This window comes from Rana temporaria, chromosome 10 (genome assembly GCF_905171775.1).
Source record: "Rana temporaria chromosome 10, aRanTem1.1, whole genome shotgun sequence".
Classification (NCBI taxonomy): domain Eukaryota; kingdom Metazoa; phylum Chordata; class Amphibia; order Anura; family Ranidae; genus Rana; species Rana temporaria.
In genome coordinates this window covers 83,631,097-83,651,840 of record NC_053498.1, presented here as the reverse complement: position 1 = coordinate 83,651,840, position 20,744 = coordinate 83,631,097, and the positions used below count along the sequence as shown (strand labels likewise).

The window sequence follows — 20,744 nt, the reverse complement described above, 5'->3', positions numbered from 1 at the left end:
TACTGGAGTCAGTCCAACAGAAGCCAGCTTCTGTCGAAGGGGCATGACCAAAAAAGGTCTGCCAGTCAGCTCCCAATCAGCACTCTCAGCCTATGGGTGAGAGCACTGACCGAAGTGTTCTGGCGGGGGGGTTCCCTTGTCAGAATACAATAGCACAATTGGGGAAAAATCGCTGTATTAATATTGGATTGTCAGTACAGAAGCTCCGGCCTGAGCTACCAGTTTTTTTTCTGTTCAACCTACTGAGTTGAATAAGAAAAAGCTACTATAGTGTACAAGGTTTTACTCCTGAGGAGTAAACACTGCAATGGCATGTGGAGAAAGGATAGCAGTTTCTACACTTAAGGCCTGTACACAAGGGCAAGAATCTCGTCAGGAAAAAACCCTTGTTTTTCCTGACGAGATTTTTGGCAAGAATCTCTTCCCACCCGAGTGTACAGACACTCCTTTCAAAAGAACCGCGGTTCTTTTGAATGGCAAGAACGCGATGACGTCACATCCGATGCTGTCACCGCCATCTTGCTGCGCCCTACCTATGCCTAGGTAGCTACCACGCATGCGTCATAGTCATTTTGAGCATGCGTGGGTTTTCATGGCGACAGGTAAGTATACACACTCTCGTTTTTTTCAGCAGATAAACACTGCCGAGAAAATAGAGAACATGTTCTCTATTTTTCTCGTCGAGATTTTAGGCAGTTTTCGCGATGAGAAACCTGAAAGCCTCGTACACACGTTTGGTATACTAGGTAAGAAAGCTCTGTCAGCAGTTTTCTTGCCGAGTAAACTGAGCGTGTGTACGAGGCTTAAATGGCAAGCAGCCCCTTTACTGTAATTATATATTCAAAACCTAAAATATCACCTTATGATAAAGATATATCAACAATTTTAATTTCTTACAGTTTAATCAGCTCAGCAGAAATACAGATATATTTGAGTAGCTGTTTTATAAAAAGTGCTATTCAGCATGGTTGAATAGAAATGTACTCTGCGGAAAATAAACATTGTGTTTTACGTTTAGAGGCCCATTATTGTATATGTGTGTATTATTTTTTATGTCAATAAATTTGCTTTAATTAACTAAAGAAACACAAATTTGTTACAACTCGATGCCTAATTAGGTAGCTGCAATTACAACGTTTTTCTGCAGTGCTACCTGATGGGCAATATTGGAATAAGATCTAACTTTTCAAATAGACTGAAGCTATTAGGCACCAATGGTTAGATTGCAATTTGCACAGCAATGTAAGCAAAAGAATCAGATTGTGAATTTTCTTCTTATGAGGATAGCCTGTGTAATTGGCTGATGGATACAGTGGGTATTAGTTTTGAAAGGTTAATAATGTAAATTCATAAGATCACTGCTGAGCAATACAGTTAAATGAGCTACATGATGTAAGTATGTGACAATCATGATCATCAACAAAATACACTAAATTGCCCTTATTTATATTACTAACTAAGACAGTGATACAGTGGTTTGAGGATAACACCTCAATTTAATTTAAACCTGTCAATAGCAAAGGGCATGAATAAAATGGTATGTTAGTTTACTTATATGATGTTTTTTTATAGCCCATCATGTTCCCACAGTGACCTATCTGAAGCAGAAAGCCCTTGCCATATAAAGTCATATACAGCAAAAAAGTTTCTGCGGAATTGCATGTCACAGTTTACAAAAATATAAGGCTTACCTCCAGGACTGAGGACATGATGCCTCAGGTATCAAAGTGAAATAGGAATTTTCTATGTCAGCCAGATTATTCCCTGTGGGGGTTTGAGGTTAACCTATTATAAAGAGACACTAGACTCTCATTTAGATCCTGCAGCCCAGGTTCACACTGGGTACGATTTGCTTCGATTTGAGATGCGATTTCACATGTGAAATCGCATCTCAAATCGGCCGCACAGATTTTAAAAACTAGTTCCTGTACTACTTTTTGCGATTTCGGGCCGCGATTTACATTGACATCTGTGCAGAAACCTGCACAGATGTCTCTTAAATCGCGGCCGAAATCGGGACTGCCAGCGGGAGTAAAATTGTGTGAGTTCAGCTGAACTCGCACAGCTTCACTCCCGCAGCCCAGTGTGAACCAGGGCTGAAAGACATTTTGAAAACTGAGATCTGCTGCACGCAGTTCAAATACAAAAGTAACAGTAATGCACCAAAATACTACTCGCCACAGTTGTACATGATTAATAACGACACATTTACTTTGCAGAGGCTTTTGTTATTTTCATGTAGCTTGCAAAACCATGAATCAAACTTGTATACCTGTCAACTATCCTACATCCATCTTACATACAAACCAAAATTGTGCTATCCAGTACAAACTACTGGAACACTCCTGATGCTTTTGTCACCTTTGGCAACAAAAGCTTTTTACCTGTAAGTTTCAATCTCCTTTAAGGAGCCATCTAATCAAAACCATACTGGGTGTTACTTCAAAAAAAAGATTCAGACTGTGTGGCCTCCAACAGCAACCAACCACAGCCCTGCTTTGCCTAAAGCGGAACTTCACCCTAAAGAAGAAGTTTCGCTTTATGCACGGTTTTGACAGGTACTCGCTCTCCCCTTCCGGTTTGGCGGTCCACCGGAAGTTCTCCCCCCCTCCCCACTCACAACCTTCTGGGACACGTCACAGGTCCCAGAAGACTACGGGACCATTCACAAGGCGCTGAGCAGCTCGGAATCACAGCCAGCGAAGAACCGGTTCCGGTGAGTCAGTCGTTGGACCCATGGACAGGTGAGTGTCCTTTTATTAAAAGTCAGCAGCTACGGTATTTGAAGCCGCTGACTTTTATTTTATTTAATTTTTTTCAAACCAGGCAAAGAACCGCTTTAACTACTCTTACTTCCTAAAAGCTGGTATAAGACTGGATGCTATAGGTTACAAAAAAACAGAACCTTATTGATGTTCCTAATATTTTGTTTGGAACCAGATCCTAATTTTATGATCTCTGTGATAATCTCATAGAATAAATACAGCAGGTATATATTTCACCTGTATATTAAAATTATTACAATAAGCAACAAAATGAAAAAAAAAAAAAAACAGTACAGATATTAAACTTTTGTACTGGTATAAATAATACATATAAGTTAAAATGTCATCTGAAATCATTCATATCCAGTTTCTTTTCTGACCACAACAGATTGTTTTGATTAACAAAGATTACAGTCATTGAACAATGGTCTTTACTCCATATTATAATGCAACATTGTTATCCTGTTAAATGACACTTAAGGACATCTTTATAAAGCAGTGAATATGACATTCACCAAATATTGCAGGTGAATAGTCCAGGTACATCTGTTTTAAATGACAGTGAATGATTCAACACTAGAGAATGTCGAGTGAAAGTTACATTATCTGCTTTATAAATAGACTCCCTATTATCTGTGTGCCGATTAATGTGTGCCCTGATATAGAATTCATAAACTGCCATGGAAAAGCTGGTAATGTAAAATGTTTTACAATTTGCTTTTAATTTGTTCAAAAGTAGATTGTATTTCACAGTTATTAAGGTAAGACAATGTTGGTGTTTAAATATCAATTTTCATGATATCTAATATCATTAGATGTTATTTTAGAGGCAATGGACACTGTATTTCCTCCACAGGTGGAAATGTATACAATGAACCCTTTTTTGCATTTTGGAGCCTTGATCAAAAGCAAAAGTGAATCCTTCTAAACAGTAATCACTTCTACTGTGTATTAGTGCAGCCAAGATAGTGTCTACAGGAAGCAGATGGGACCCGATCTTTTGCATTCTCACCTATCATATGTCCTGAGTTTTGACCACACATTCCACCCCATTTATTCCAGCTAGCAAAAACTATTGCAAAAGAAAGATTATCTTTCTTTATTGGTTACTTAGGAGTGAATGTTAGTTGGTATATTTTGTCCATTTCCAATTCTTCGATTACCACTGTTCCACCATTAAATCGATCATTCTGTTAATACTTAAGTCTGGAGAGTCAAAAATGTCAGTGGAAAATATACTTGAATTCATGGGACTACTAGGTCCAAAGTTGGAAGTGGATCCAGATGTCAGTGCTTCAAGCCAGTCTGCTGGATCAAATGGAGCACAAGATGATGAGGAAGAAGAGGATGACGGGGACATGTTTTCTGGATGATCTGGTGAAGATGGCATTTCAATGTGATCAGGAGAAAACATGACTGAGAAACTATCCTGGCCAGACAGGAAATCATAATTTCCACACACTGGAAACTCCAGAATTGTAGAACTGGGTACAGTTGGCGGTGGTTGGGAATCCATACAGCAATGAAGTTGCTTTGTGAAATTTCTGTTTTGAGTTGCATATGTATTTTGAAGATCGCTTTGTGGCTTTAGGGTATCCACCATGTCATTGTCGACATGCATTAATTCATCTGAAATGCAAAAAAGAGACCATATTTTAGAACAGAAATTCTTAATGAAAGTGGCATAGATGTTATGTCCCGCCTAAATGAAAAATATTTGTAAATGATTGGGGTCAACTCGAAAAATACTCTGGAATTGTATCATCATTAGGTGATAAAGCAATAGCCAACACAAAATTGATTTCTCATTTTTTTGGGCAGTGACATTAGGCTTAGGCACCATGGTTTTCGAAAATGGATATCTCAGGATAGAAATGTTGGAACTGCCATTACTACATTTTTTTTGTTGTTGTTTGGGGTTTTGGGGCTGTCACCCTTATCCTTATTTTTCTACTTGGTGGGTCACTGACCACCCAGGAAGTATGTGCACTCCACATGTCTGGCGCCAGGTATACATGTGCTTATTTGACGTCATTGGCTCACCAAGTCCTGAAGGAAGGATAAATATGACCTGTAACTTGCACCTTCAAAAACACATCAGTAATTGCAGCTCCCATATTTCTCGTTTGGCAGGTTCCTATTAAAACTGAACCCAGGGAAATATACAATTCCTGTTAGTCCTGTGTCGTACTTATTTAGTCATGGCTCAATGTACAGGAAAATAAAACTGGGACAAGTAAGAGACAGGGGGCTAGCAGTATGAGATAAGCAGGATTTACTGTTTTACACAGTGCTGTTAGTCAATGGTGTTCGGATACGTATGAGAGGGTTGATAACTTCACAGTGCTCTTGTTCCGACATTGTACTATCAGCAGGTTGGAGTTATGCAGGTGACCATGCTAACATGGTAAGAGCAATTCCACTTTTGTTGAGAAAAAAATATTCCCCTCTTGGTGATCTATGTATATTGCAAGTATTTTAACAAACTTTCTTCAAGATTCCTACCTTTTGTTATTCTGAAGGAATAGCTGTTTGTTTTTCTGTGACCATGTGCTAAGTGAATCTGTATGGGAGTGGTTTTATTATTATCAAACAGCTGCTGCGCCTGCGGGGCTTTAGATCCCTCTAGATGTGATTTCCCTTTGAGAGTATCACATCAACAATGCCATTTTTGTTGAAGGGAATGCCCGAAATCTGATTTATTTTTGTGTAGACTTCTGGGAAAAAAATCGGTAAGCCGAATCACATAAACAGAAAATGACATATCTGGGGGGCGTTCTGTACACCATGCCTCCTGGCTGCCATATTGAATTTTACAAAAAAATTACAGCACTGCAGATCGATAAGGAAAGGTAATTTTAATAACATTCAATTGCAATATGAATGAAAGTGGAGTTGCCCTTTAGCTCATAGTAAAAAAAAATATATAATATACATATATATATAATGTGTATTATATATATATATATATATATATATATATATATATATATATATATATATATATATATACATATATATATATATATATATATACACACACAAAAACACATACACACACCTCTGGAGGACTTCCTGAGGGCATTAAGCATATTGTGGAGAAAGATATCAGAGTCAGAGCAGATATAGGACATAACTAAAATGAAGCTGAAATAAAACGTTTGTTCTCAATGTCTCCTTACATTCTGACATTGCATAGTATTTCCAGAGGAAATATCTTGAAAATCTTGTGTCTGAGAGTTGCTTTAAACTTAATTTTACAATTATTAAAAACTAACCTGTGTGGAGTAAAGGTTCTTCTAATATATCTTCAATTGAGTGTGTAATGGCCATCTATAAAAAAAATACAATTTATAGAGGCTGTCTTTATATAAATGCAATGAAGTATGTGGAATTTTCAATGACCCACGTACTTGTGCCTTTTGTATAGCTTCCTGCAGTTCTTCCTCAAAGGAGCGAGGCTTCTGTATTGGATTTTCAGGACTTGCCGTGATCTGCATTGGAAGCTCGAAATCTTGTCCGATTACTTCGCACGTAGGAGGTGGATAAACCTAAGAGATTGACAATCAACTTATGTTAGGTCATTCCATCTCTAAATAGATAGAACTTTGTGACTTTCAATGCCATAAGATCCCAACAGGAAAAGTGAGAACAACGGTTTTGATATGCTTAGTAGTTTTAGAGGGCAAAAGTTCATTTCTTTTGAAAGAATAAAGCTTCCTTCAATTGCTGTACAAAAATAAGCAGCTTTGAAATGTTGACTGACACATGAAGTCGACAGTTTTAAACTTTGAAACAACCAAAGAAACTCAAAAAACACCCTTTTCTTTAATAAATGATTGTATATCTGTTTTATTGCAATACAAGATATAATTTGTTGTATCTTTATACTTATAAAACTTCAATAAAACATTGAAATATAAAACAATCCTGAAGACTGATTACATTACTTTTTTGATATAGTAAATAGTTTCTGTCCAAAAGAATGTATGTTATTATGTAATAATGTAAATGACTTGCACAAACATCACAAATATCTTGAAGTGGTAGTAAACCACAAGTAATTAAAAGATAAAAAAAAAATCCTTGCAAGGGAATGTCATAATGTGCTAGTATGCATCACCGCTGAGAGGGCCGACATCTTTCCCCGGTCTTCCTTCCGGGTTCGTAGCCTCTGACTACATGAGTGGCCGAGGGAGCGATGACATCGCCCGTGCGCATTTGTGTGGTAGCCACCATTTATGGCACGGGCTCTGAAGTTCCAGCACTGTAAGCCGGAACTTCAGAGCACATGATTCGTTAATGTCATCAACTGTATGCACTCTGAATATCTCCTAAACTGTGCAAGTTTAGGAGATACGAGATACTCACAGTACCTACAGGTGAGCCTTATTATAGGCTTACCTGTAGGTAGAAGTGGGGTAACAGAGTTTACTACCGCTTGTATCTTACAATACAATAGGGATAAGCTCCCACAATAGAGATAAGCTCTAAGAGGACCTATGGCAATACAAATCAGCATGACCTATCCTTAAGCTGGATATACACAGTCTGAATATTGGCCGATTCAGCAGGAAGCAGCTGACATTCGGCCCACGTATACAGCTGTTCTTAGGGAAATATCCAGTCTAAGGATCGGCTTTTGTCGAAGGGACATGGTGGAAAACCAGCATCTGATCAGCGCTCGCAGCCAATGGCAGCAAGCACTGATTAGTGTATTCTGGCTATGGGAGAGTCCCCCTGTCAGAACACAAAGGCACAGCGAGAGATATTGCTGCACCAACATGGCCTAAGGCTGGTACACATGGGCCGCATATCACCCAGTTTCTTTTGAACCAGCCAACATTCGACCTGTGTGTACGGCAGCCTGTCCGACACAAGCTGATCTAACTACCAGCTTTTATTGAACGGGCATGCTGGAAAACCAGCATCCGATCAACTCTTGCAGCCAATGGCTGAGCGCACTGATCAATGTGTTCTGGTGAGGAGGGGGGGTTACTCCTGCTGTCAGAACACAATAGCTCAGCGGTGAAATCACTGTACTAACATTGGTTGTCTAAGTACAGCAATTTTTTTTGTTTGTTTGTTTAGCTCACTGGGTGGAACAAAAAGCCTTGGACCCAATTATGGAGAACCATGGTGTGCTTGTGACATTTCTCACTCTGATTATTTACAGTTCCAGCTAGGAGTCGCTTCAGCACCCACTTATTCATACAGCCACTTTTACCGTCAGGAACGTGAGCATTGGGAATAGTACGTAAGTAAAAAGGTAGAACACCATAGAATGCGATGACAGAGAAAAGATTTAAATTTCAACATGTGGGTAGAAAAAAAAAACGATAAAATCTATTAAAAAAAAAATGTACATTTGATTGACTCAGGAAATAGTTTTTCATTTAAACCTTTACTTAAAACAATATATGTAGTAATACACATGTAATGAGAATTTATTTTACTCACCATGTAGTTTTCATTAATGTCTGGGCTCATCAGTTGCTCCTGGACTGGTGGTGGTAGTTCTGTTCTATCATTACTCAGAGTATATAAAAACTGTGTGTCTTCACTTTGTGCTTTTGCACAAGAGGTTATCACACATTCATCAACCTCTTTTTTGATGGTTATTCTGGGGTTGAGCTTCTCATTCTTCCGCCGATTTTTTAAGCGTTTGTGCATCTCTAGTTCCACTCGAAGGTCTTCTGCCTGCTTTTGTTCTTGCAGTAACTTCCATGTCAAGTTTTCAATCACTTTTTGCTTTTCTAGAAGGACTTGGTCATCATCTATTCCTTGCATCGCCATGTCTTTGTCCTGAATTCCTGTCTGTGTCTCAGAACTGTCTTTGACATTGCTAGGTGTTTTGGGTGGCTCAAGACCCTCAGCAGGAGCTGGAGGAGGGGAAGTCCGAAAGGTGCAAAGAGTTGTAGCAGTGTTGTCACATAAAGAAGGATTTTGAAAGGAGGGAATTTCAATAACTGGGGTTATCAACCCTGCACTTTGGATGGGTGCTGGAATGGTCTTGGCACGAGGAATCTGGTATGGCCTAAGGCGTTCCAGTAATGCTGGTTTTGTGCCTGATACAGGAAGTCCTCTTTTCCTAAGATGTTGGCGGAGCTCTGACACCTTTCAAAAAGTAAATAAGGGGATATCACTGTATAACTATGTGATTTTAGCACGTTAAAAAGGCTAAGGGCATAAGAAATATGACAAGTTAGAATGATGTTACTATACCAAAATTCAGAACTGCTCCTATTGGTATATCATTATGGTGTGGCCTTATGAGCCAATAGGATGGTGTAAGGCCAATTATTTACAATACCAAAAAGGACCGATCTTTTCTGATTGCTGCAGCCAAAGATTCTGGGCTCCCAATCAGCAGAGAATTTTTCAGAACATATGTGCAGATCTCATTTGCAGTGCTAGAACCTATTATATGTACAACAGGTGTATTTTACAGGAATATGGGAACTTTCTTTTACTGACTGCATTTTTTAAGGTGTTGAACATTTATTAGTATTGATCAATTTGAATCTTTTTTTCTTGACTGTCCTTCCACATATACATACACAAATAACAGTCTAGATTTATTTCTAGTGTATTTTTTTTCAAATACATTTTTAATATTAACTGTAATACTAAGTCAACATGAATGTACATATATTATAGTACATGACTTTCCTAGTCAGTGAAAACACACACCTTTCTCCAAAACGGGTCCAAGGCTTAAACGCAGATGACTAGATATACACTTAAGATTTATACACGTAACCCATAAGCCATTGTAAATTCAACATTGATAACCAGAGCACAGTTCAAGCTAAAAACTATGGAGCCAGATTCAGGTAGATTCGCCTATCTTTAGGCGGGCGTAGCGTATCTCAGATACACTACGCCGCCGTAACTTAGTGAGGCAGGTCCCGTATTCTGAAAGAACTTGCGCCCTAAGTTACGGCGGGTAGTGTAAATGGGCCGGCGTAAGCCCGCCTAATTCAAAGTAGGCTGGTAGTGGGCGTGTTGTATGTTAATGACTCGCGACCCCACGTAATTGACGCTCCTAACGAACGGCGCATGCGCCGTCCGTGAAAGTATCCCAGTGCGCATGCTCCAAATTACACCGCAAATAGTCAATGCTTTAGACGTGAACGGAACTTACGCACAGCCCTATTCGCGTACGACTTACGCAAACGACGCAAAATTCTACGCTGTCCCGACGTCCATACTTAACATTGGCTACGCCTCATATAGCAGGGGTAACTTTACACCGGAAAAAGCCTTACGTAAACAACGTAAATCCATGCACCGGGCACACGTACGTTTCTGAATCAGCGTATCTAGATCATTTGCATATTCTACGCATACATTTACGGAAGCGCCCCTAGCGACCAGCGTAAATATGCACACCAAGATACGACGGCGTAGGAGACTTACGCCGCTTGTATCTAGGCAACAGTGAGGCATATCTGATTCTATGAATCAGGCGCAGAGATGCAACGCCTCACACTCAGATACGCCATCGTAACTCCTTTGTGAATCTGGGCCTATGTATTCATTTTGGGAAAAGTAGTCAAGTGAAGGTCAATCTTCCCAGTGGGAACACAGGCAGCAATAAAGATCTGAAATAGGTAACAAATCTTTCCACTCTATTAAACGTGTTTTTAGTGTAGTGTGTCTCAATGTTGGAGCAATTTCTCTACTTCCTGTACTTGGTAACACCTGCAAGGCTACTTTCATACTGGGGTGGGTGGCTTTAGCTGTTTCGGCCGCTAGCAGGGCGCTTTTAACCCCCGCAAGCGGCCGAATAAAGGGTTAAAAGGGCCCAAAGGTGCTGTTTGCAAGACTTTTTTTCCTGTCCTTCAAGAGCACCACCCCAGTGTGAAAGCACTCGGGCTTTCACACTGGGGTGGCTTGTGAGGCGCTTTTCAGGCACTAATTTTAGCACAAAAAACACCTTAAAAATGGCCCAGTGTGAAAGTCTCAGACAGCAAGATAAGGCCTCATTCACACAGACTGGGGTTTATTTATTAAAACTGGAGAATGCTAAATCTGACCAATCAGCTTCCAGGTTTGTTTTTTGTCAAAGCTTAACTGAACCAGCTGAAGTAAGAAGCTGATTGGCTACCATGCACAGCTGAACCAGATTTTGCACTCTTGAGTTTTATGCCACGTACACACGATCCGAAAATCAGACGACAGATCATCTGACTTTTTCCGTTTACTAGTCGCAAGTAGAAATTGAATAGGTTGATAAAGTCACAAAAATTCTCGTACGGCAGAAAAAAAATCGGAAGTGATGTCATGTGTTGTAATGTATTTGTGTTGTATTTTCAGACGACAACTGTACTGACCAAACGAAAATCGTACAATCTGGTATCGTACCAGGAAAATTTTCGTGCATGTCCGATAAAATAATATCGGATGAACTGTCATGATCGGCTCACGGAAGCCCTGTACTAACGTTCCGATTATCGGATGATTCTTCCTCGGACAACATTTTTCGTACAATATTCGGATCGTGTGTACGTGGCATTGGTAAATCAACCACACTGTGTTCTGTTGATCTTGCCAGAATTCCTGTGAGCTGATCATTTCATGTGCCCCCTGTCTGTGCTGATTATTGTCAGTTACATTGTTCTTGGTTAGCTTTAAAACTGCAAAACCATACCCCTGTATGTTATTGATAATTGGGGAGGGGTTTGCTCTGTGGTCCCATCTTGTTTCTGTTGCCCTGATACAGAAGGGTGAGTGAGCATTTTCATCTTAGGATAGGAAGTGTGTTACTTGCAATAAATAAATAAATCCCAAAAATAGCTGAAAAGAATGGGGAAAATCTGGAAAAAGAAAACAAATGCAGCAACTACAGTTAAAGGACGGATAAGCTGCAGTATATTACACTTTTGTTTGGGGCTCAGATATGCTTTCGAGAAGTTGAAATAATCACACTTACTGTTAGATCATCCAGGTTTGCTGGTAAAAACTCTGGTTTCAGAGGAGAGGTGGCAGTTGAATTCTGTGCAGTTGGCATGGCTGCTGTAGCAGATGGAGGAGAGATATTTATGGTGGATGTACCAGCTGGTGCTGCTCCTGTGAAGCTAATCACCTGATCTGCTGAAATACTGGAAAACAAAAAAAAAGGGTAGATACTCTTAATTTGGGCCATTGTGCTATAAAGAAATTATTTTAAAATTAATGATATTCTCACTGCAGATCTTTGATATATATTGTACCTTGTAGCCAGAGGGTGAACTGTCTGCACACAGAAAGTTTGGTTCTGCTGCTGGTTGAGGATTTGTAGTTGAAGGAAGATCTGTTGCTGTTGCAGCAAACGAGAATAGGCAGCATCCATTGCAACCGGAGACCTGTCAGCCTTCTGATCCGGTGGAATGTATTGATGATACTTGAGCTTCTTAACCTTTGGTTTAGCATCTTTGGGCTTCTTTTGCCTTTGGCTTTTTCCCATATCAGAAGGCTTTGCTGGGACCTGAAAAGTGCAATATATTTTTGTGTTTATTGCAAAACAAAAGTATTTATTTTAAGAGATACAGACCTAAAACATGCCGGTCTCAATCCAATTCATTTACAACACACACTACCCATAAGTGTGCAGATGCTGGCTGAACTAAAATTATCTTTCCTGCTTTTTCATCCACTACTTACAAGCTGTCCTAGCCTTGCTTGCTCGTTTTAGACACTGGGGTTAATTTACTAAAACTAGAACATTCTTTTGGTGCAGCTGTGCATGGCAGCCAATCAGCTTCTAACTTTAGCTTGTTCAAGTAAGCTTTGACAATAAAACCTGAAAGCTAATTGGTTCCTATTCAGAGCTGCACCACATTTTGCACTGTCCAGTTTTAGTAAATCTCCCTCAATGGGACCATAAGGACGCCTTCAAAAACCAGCAATGGTAGTTCCCATATGAATATCCTTACAGAAAATTGATTATGTAAAAAAAAGCATATATATATATTATATATACAGACATACTTTATGCCATATATACAGACTGTATGTGTCGTTTAGAACAATACAATACCTTAGGAACCCCAGATGAAGCCTGTGCTGGAAGATGAGCACTTGACCTATTGGTTGCCAATGAGTCAGCCTCTGTGATTGTTCCTGAACTTGGCTGGTTCACCTCAATTATACAGGGAAGATCCAGCTGGGAGAAAATAATAAATCTCATGAGTCTGAAATTGAAGATATGAATGCATGCTCCTTGTGGCGCAAAGCCTGTCATTATATTGGAGGGTCTTATGAGAGTCAAGCACAGAATTGTATGACTGTAGAATTTTAAAAATAAAATGTTAACAGTAGTAGCTATGATGAAAGTGCCAGAGTTGTAAGATCAGTACTATACTTGGTTCTATTTCTCCATTCAATCTGTGAAATTTCACAAAAGACATATTAAACAAAAAAAAAAAAAAAACGATATCCAAATGACATTTCAATCTCCTAAAAGAAATGAGAAGTATTTTGGGATGTGTGTGTGTAAATCAATCCACATGAGAACTGCAGCACAACATTTATTAATAAACAATTTTACTGACCCCCTAACTACCCCCCTTAAACTGCAAAGGGAGCCAGACCTAGCTGTACACATGTTGTGGGCTCAATGCTTTGCTTCATGGCACAGCAACAATTATATCTCATGTCGCATTTGGTGGGCAGTACCGCCATTGCATGTGATCCATTCAAGCGGATGGGTCCCACCGCAACCACAAACCAAACAAGGCTCGCAGTCGCAGCGCAGTGTTTCCACTCAAAAACTCCCTTTTAATTGTTAAAAAGCCAAGGCATTCAGGAGGCAGCAGTATCATCTCCTAAATGTCTGTCAGCTGCACCTGTGCTAAGGATCACTTTTCAGCGTGCAGTGTAGGTGAAAATTAACCCTTAGTGATCCAACATGCAGTACACTGGAGAAGCAGTTTCAGACTACATAGACCTTTCTCAAGCACACTCCCCTCTAGTGTGTTTATATATATATATATATATATATATATATATATATATATATATATATATATATATATATATATATATATATATATATATATATATATACACAAGGGGTGTTCAAGATGGCATACAACAGTGTTAGTGTGTGTGGTGATGAAGTTTATTGTAAACAAAGGTGTAAAACCCGCAGATATCTTCAGAAGACTTCAAGCACAGTATGGTGACACAGCCATTAGTGTCTAAACTGCTGACAACAAAAGTGAGTATACCCCTGAGTGACAATGACCACTGCCTTGCTAAAGAAGCTGAGGGTAAAGGTGATGGACTGGCTAAGCATGTCTCCAGACCTAAAGTCTATTGAGCATCTGAGGGGCATCCTCAAACTAAAGGTGGAGGAGCGCAAGGTCTCTAACTTCCACCAGCTCTTTGATGTCATCATGGAGGAGACGAAGGGGACTCCAGTGGCAACCTGTGAAGCTCTGGTGAACTCCATGCCCAAGAGGGTTTTTCTTCATGTTATACTGGTTACAGCAACAACACCTCACAAGGTGAATGATCAAACACAGGTATTTCACTTGAATACTTGTTTACTAGTGGCTATACTTGCATCTTTCTTTTTCTTCCCCCTTCTTTTTTTCATTAATTTCTATCCAAGAGGGTTAAGGCAGTTCTGGAAAATAATGGTGGCCACACAAAATATTGACACTATAGCCCCAATTTGGACTTTTTCACTTAGGGGTGTACTCACTTTTGTTGCCATCGGATTAGACATTAATGGCTGTGTGTTGAGTTATTTTGAGGGAACAGCAAATGTACACTGTTATACAAGCTGTACACTCACTACTTTACATTGTAGCAAAGTGTCATTTCTTCAGTGTAGTCACATGAAAAGATATAATAAAAATATTTACAAAAATGTGAGGGGTGTACTCACTTTTGTGAGATACTGTATATTGCAACCAGTTCAGTTTTTAAAATATGGACTTTCAGGAAATGCTTTAACAGTCTTTTAGCAAACTGATGCAATGAAAATTATGATATTCATTTGGAAACTGGCATTCTCAGCCAGAGAATATAGTCCCTTCATAAATGAATGTGGCCATCTGCCAACTGGCAATTACTGAATGTTTATTGCATAGTTAATCATACTTTAGGTACCTGAGAGACCAAATGATAAGCATACTAGTAGTTTATTAGGTAAAGAAAGAGAAATGGACACTACATAATAGTTATCATAGATGTTAGCTGTATTTCCATCTAGTGGTAACCAGTGTTGCTCATCTTACTTTAAAAAAGTAATTAGTTACAATTACAAATTACTTCTCCGAAAAAGTAATTGCGTTAGTGACTCAGTTACTACATTGAAAAAGTAATTACTCAGCAAAGTAACTGTGACTTTTTTTTAAATATTCTACAACATGCCTCACTGTGCCATCTGTAACATCATGCCTCACTGTGCCATCTGTGACATGCCTCACTGTGCCATCTGTAACATGCCTCACTGTGCCATCTGTAAACATGCCTCGACGATCTCCCTACCTTCTCCTGTTTGCAGAGATGTCAGACGGCGGCCATCCATTATTCAAAAGCCGCGCCTCCTCCTCAGGCTGTTCCGTGATAGGCGGAACAGTAATTTTCCCAGCAGAGCCTCTGTTCAGTGTTCCGCCTATCACAGATATCCTCTCGTCCAAGGCCGAGGCTGAGGATGAGAAGCCATCCGTGATAGGCTGAACACTAAACAGAGGTTTTGCTGGGAAAATTAGTGTTCCGCCTATCACGGAACAGTCAGAGGAGGAGGAGCACTTTTTTAATAATGGATGGCCGACGGCTGACACAGGTAGATGTAATTGCGGTAACGCCGCCCAAGTAATGGGAACGGCGTTACCATGAGGGGAAGAGTAATCAGGTAGATTACTCGTTACCCTCAAAAGTGGCTGCGTTAAGTAACAGCGTTTATTTTAACGCCGTTACTGACAACACTGGTGGTAACACATGGTAGAACTGAAAAACTAAATAATCTCCCTAAAGTGAGAAATACTGCAGCCTGTGGACATCTAGTGCAGCTATACTATATGTAGTGAAAGACTTATCTTTCCTCATACCTGAAATGCAGTGTTGGTAGATGTTGGGGACAAGTTAACTGACAGACCAGGAGAAGGTGCAAAGCGAGGAGAGGAGGAAGTAGAAGAAGAGGAAGAGCTAGTGATGTCATCATCAAAAGAAAAGGCATCAGAAGGAGAAGAGATTGTGATCTGTTCTACTGAAAGAAAAGGAAAAAGCAAATAAAAAATACAGTTAGAGACTAATATTTATGTTTATCAAAAGCCATATTTCAGTCAGTCAGTGGAAAATATGTAATAACTGTAAGGTTTAAAGCCTAATTTCAGTAAAAAAAATATATCGTTTTGGACAGAGTGGGGGAAGAGTAAACATTTTTTTTAAGGTATTTTTTTGTCTGTGACCCCACTTGGGAGATTTTATCTCACTTCCTTTCCATGTATTAACCCTAAAACTAAAACAAAAAAGGGGGGTAAAAAAAACACCAATAAAAACATTATTAGATATTCTACCCCTCATCACTGCCGTTAATTTTTTTTTTTTTTTTTTTTTGTTTTTTGTTTTTTCTGTGTTCCTATTGAAAAGATTGGAAAGATTTTAGAACCAACAAATAGAAGGCAATAAAACCCAAGATCGAGGCTGTAACCCTTCGGCACGCCATTAAAAATGAATATATCTAACCTACACTTTGTTTTTTTGATGTAACAGAGATTTAGTGCTGCAGTCACAATGGCACCATTGTCTTAAGTCATTTTTTGCAACCACACATTAAAGTGCAACAGTGCAGAAATTGAACATTGAAATATATATAAACCCAAAATCGACTTTTTCATTATGTTTGGTCTCATTCCTCACTGTACACATCTTTCTTAAGGAAAATATTTTTAGAAGTCTGTTGGAAAATTTCTTACCTGGAGGTCCTGCCAGTAAAAGCATTTCCTAATGCTGGCTCACAATGGGAGGCAAACTGCTTCTCAATTAGCGGCAGCTTTGTCAGCATGCAAGGTGCACCCCTTTTAGTTGACCATTGGGTTGCCCAACTAATAGATCTGATAGGCAGCCCAATGGTCAAGTGAAGGAGTGCACAGAGCAGGCTGACAACACTGCTGTTAATTCCAAATGGTTTAGTATTGTTCTCCTGCATCAAGAAATCACAGGGCTTAGTACAATCTGTTTATAAAGAGCACTACCTCACCCTTTATTCCATCTTTCATGTTGGTAGGTAGTGGAAGGATGTTCTTCTTCAACAGTTCCAGCGGTCCTGGCCGATGTAATATCTTTTCATTTAGATCTTCAGCCAGCCTAGCTTTCTTTTCCTTAAGTTCATCCGATTCAACTAGACCATCTATACAGCAAGCATGAGACATATCATATTTAGCTTGTTCTATAAATCAGCTGAAACTAAAGAGTTATATTCTAGTAAAAATCTAACAATAATGTAACACATTAAAGGCACAATGTTTTTCCATTTTGGATAGAGCAAGGGAGGGTTCTAACCCCTGTCAGATTTTTTTTTCGCCATCTGTGTCCCATTGCGGAGATTTCTCTTCAGTTCCTGTCCCAAACAGGAAGGGAGAAGAAATCCCTGCACCGAACGCCCTGCAATGCACTGTGCACTGCAAGGTGCATTTTGGGCCCTGATTGGGCAACGCTTTACCCAATCAGGGCGCAGTATAAGATGGTTGTTAAGGAGCGGGGCTGGAAAGCCAGCCATGCCGTCCTTAAAGGGGTTGTAAAGATTTTTTTATATTTTTTTTAAATAACAAACATGTTATACTTACCTCCACTGTGCAGTTCGTTTTGCACAGAGTGGCCCCTAACCACGTCTTCAGGGGTTCCTCGGCGGCTGTCTCTGGTCCTCCCCGCCAGAACCCTCACACATTCATGCGAGCAAGCTTGCATGGTGTGGAGTCCTTGTGGACACGCTCCCGTGATACAGCGAGCGGCTATAGCCGCTCACTGTATCACTCGGCCCCGCCCCCGGTGCGCCACGTCATTGGATGTGATTGACAGCAGCGCCAGCCAATGGCTGCGCTGCTTTCAATCCATCCGCTCTAGCCAATCAACGGCCAGGCTGAGCAGCGAAGAGGATGTTGGGGTCGAGCGCCGGACTTTCGAGGGGCCAGGTAAGTATAACGGGGGGCCAGGGGGGGCGGTATTGCCTGAAGTTTTTTCACCTTAATGCATAGGATGCATTAAGGTGAAAAAACTTTTACCTTCACAACCCCTTTAACAACCGATGAGTCATTAGCTGGAAATGGGTTTCCCTGCTGACAGCTGAATAAAAGAAAATGTCTGGTTAAATGGCTGACTCACAGAAGAAGTCCCATTAGATGAAACGTACGTCAGGCTAGGCATGTATCCAAATGAAATAGCAACGAGTACTAACGAATTAAGTTGAAATGAGTTAAAATTAGTTTTGTTTACTTGTTTTCGAATGAATTACACATTTTCAGAACGATACAATTCGAATCGGTTGAAAAATTATCGACCAATTCGAATTCTGTGGGAAGAATAGCTGATTGTTAAGCAGTGGGCCAGGAAGCCAGCCACCGCATCCTTACCAACTGATGACTCATCAACTGTCAGCAGGCTTTCCCACTGACAGTTGAAATGTAAACAAAACAATCCTGGCAATAGAAAATTCAGAAAAAACAGAAGGGTCTGATATGGATTCTAAGTGGAACCCCACGGCAAAATAAAAAAAATGGTGTTGGGCTCCTCCAAAAATCCATACCAGATCCTTATCTGTGCATGCAGCCCAGGAAAGGGTGGACGAACAAGAATCCATACCAGGCCATATGCCCTCAACATTGGGGGGGTGCTTCACCAAAAATGTGTAAAAAGTGAATAAAGACAGTAAACGAATCCCTGATGTAAATCCATCACACGCCACCCGCCACACCACCAACCCCAAACAAATAAAAAAAACTCTAGCCACGCGGACTGCCTGCTCCTCCGTCTGACATTTCTTAAATAGCTAAGAGGCAGAGTCACCCGATGACCCTTAGTGACATCACTGACTGGGGCGTGCTTCTTTTTGGGTGTGGCAGGCGGTGTGAGACAGATCTACATTGGGGAAATTTTTTAATAAAGGACTTCTGTTTTTGACACTTTTTTGGTGAATGAATAGGGGTGCAATGTACCTCATACTCATTCCCATAGGGGGGAGTGATCTGAGGGCCCCCTTGTTAAAGGGAGATTTCAGATTCCAATAAGCCCCCTGCCCGCAGACCCCCACAACCACTTCCCAGGATTGTCGGGAAGACGCCCAAGGTGCTTTAGGGTGGGGGGAAGGGCAGCACCCTGCCCCAAAGTACCCACTCCCCCCTGTTAAGGGCATGTGGCCTGGTATGAGACTTTCCTGGCCTGCCAGGCTGCATGCTTGGATAAGGGTCTGGTATGGATTTTGGGGGAACCCCACTCCTTTTTTTTTTCGTGACCTGGTATGGACTGGGGGGCACCCCCACATTCTTTTTTCTTTATTTTTTATTTTTTTAATATCTGTCCAGAAATTGCAACTGCAAGTCAGTTTAAATGTGATTTGACTCATTAATTTTTTCTTTAAAGATTTCATTTTTGCTGCAGCATGTTCTATACATGCTATAGATGTGCCACTACAGACTAAGGGGACCCCCAGGCACTACATTTAAAGACATTTTTAATTTATATTGTTTCACTTAAAGTGGGAATCCAAAATGAATACTTACACCTTGCCTTCCTACTTAAATAACCATTTAGTGGAGTTCTTAGAAAAGCATACAATTACAAACCCACCTCCCAAAAGGGATAAAAATAATTCCAACCTTCAGGAAAAGGCATCTTCACTGCAGCCACTTTGTGGAGCTTGTTCTGAGCCCTGCACTTCATGAAATCTTCTGTCTGTGGAGGAGATAAGACGGGATTCTAGGGAAAGTCTCACACAAACTATTTCAGTTGAAAATTGTTTTACCATGCATCCTGTACCAGCACTGAAGAATTCTAAAAGTCGTTGAAAGTTACACTCAAATAATACTTCTACAGAATTGGATTTTAAGATTATACGAGATATGTACTTACTTTTGTTTGTCCCAAGTTGCCATTCTGTTCTGGGAAAGTTGTCTGTGGCTTATTTCCAGCTAGAAGTTTAATATAGAAAGTGTGCATTAGATCTCATGTCTACCAATTATTTTTAAATGTATCCTGTTTAATGGGATAAAGTACCATTTAACCACTTCAGCCCTGGAAGAATTTATCCCCTTCTTGACCAGGCCATTTTTTGTGATTGTCGATTTAACTGACAATTGGGCGTTCCTGCGACGCTGTACCCAAACACAAGTCTTTTTTTCCCCACAAATAGAGCTTTCTTTTGGTGGCATTTGATCACCTCTGCGGTTTTTATTATTTCTTATTTGTATAAAATGTTGAAAACCATTTATCATTTTCTTTCCACTTCACAATTATGTGCCACTTTGTGTTGGTCTATCACAGGGGTCTCCAAACTGCGGCCCGAGGGTAGCCTTCATCCAGCCCTTTGGGCAGTATTGCTCTGAACGATATGAGGCACTATTCCTCATAATGACACCAACAATGGGGCACTATTTCTTCCACTAATAGCAATGATGGAGCACTATTCCTCCTCCTACTGCCCACCAGCACTGGGGCCGTGTTTATTCTCACTGATGCTCGGCCCTGAGGCATTTTCTACCTCCACTGGTCAGAATCCAGCCCCCCTGAAGCCTGAAAGACAATAAGCTGGCCCTTTTCTTGAAAAGTATGGAGACCCCTGGTCTATCACATAAAGTCCCAATAAATTACATTAAGGTTTTTGGTTGTAACATAAGAAAATTTGGAAAACTTCAAGGGGTGTGAATACTTTTTCAAGGCACTGTAGGTGTACTGACATCAATAAAACCTGACAGAGGGTATAACTATTCCCTGCTCTATCCAAAACAAAGAAAAGGTTTTGTTAGAGATTGACATTTGTATTTGATA

General features: G+C 40.1%; 1 protein-coding gene across 3 annotated transcripts in view; it reads right to left on the bottom strand.

The window, feature by feature from the left end:
* Positions 1-2,188: 2,188 nt before the first annotated feature.
* Positions 2,189-20,744, bottom strand: part of LOC120915263 (myocardin-like) — a 63,216-nt gene continuing 44,660 nt past the window's right edge. For 2 of the 3 annotated variants that reach the window (XM_040325636.1, XM_040325638.1), the window contains 11 exons: positions 19,830-19,888; positions 19,577-19,652; positions 16,966-17,115; positions 15,815-15,972; positions 12,790-12,915; positions 11,984-12,237; positions 11,704-11,872; positions 8,226-8,882; positions 6,179-6,316; positions 6,044-6,098; positions 2,189-4,394 (listed from right to left, as the gene is read on the bottom strand). In XM_040325636.1, the coding sequence (XP_040181570.1) occupies positions 3,925-4,394; positions 6,044-6,098; positions 6,179-6,316; positions 8,226-8,882; positions 11,704-11,872; positions 11,984-12,237; positions 12,790-12,915; positions 15,815-15,972; positions 16,966-17,115; positions 19,577-19,652; positions 19,830-19,888 (2,312 nt within the window). In that variant the 3' untranslated portion in view covers positions 2,189-3,924. The remainder of the gene's footprint in view (positions 4,395-6,043; positions 6,099-6,178; positions 6,317-8,225; positions 8,883-11,703; positions 11,873-11,983; positions 12,238-12,789; positions 12,916-15,814; positions 15,973-16,965; positions 17,116-19,576; positions 19,653-19,829; positions 19,889-20,744) is intronic. The other variant, XM_040325637.1, reaches the window with a different exon arrangement.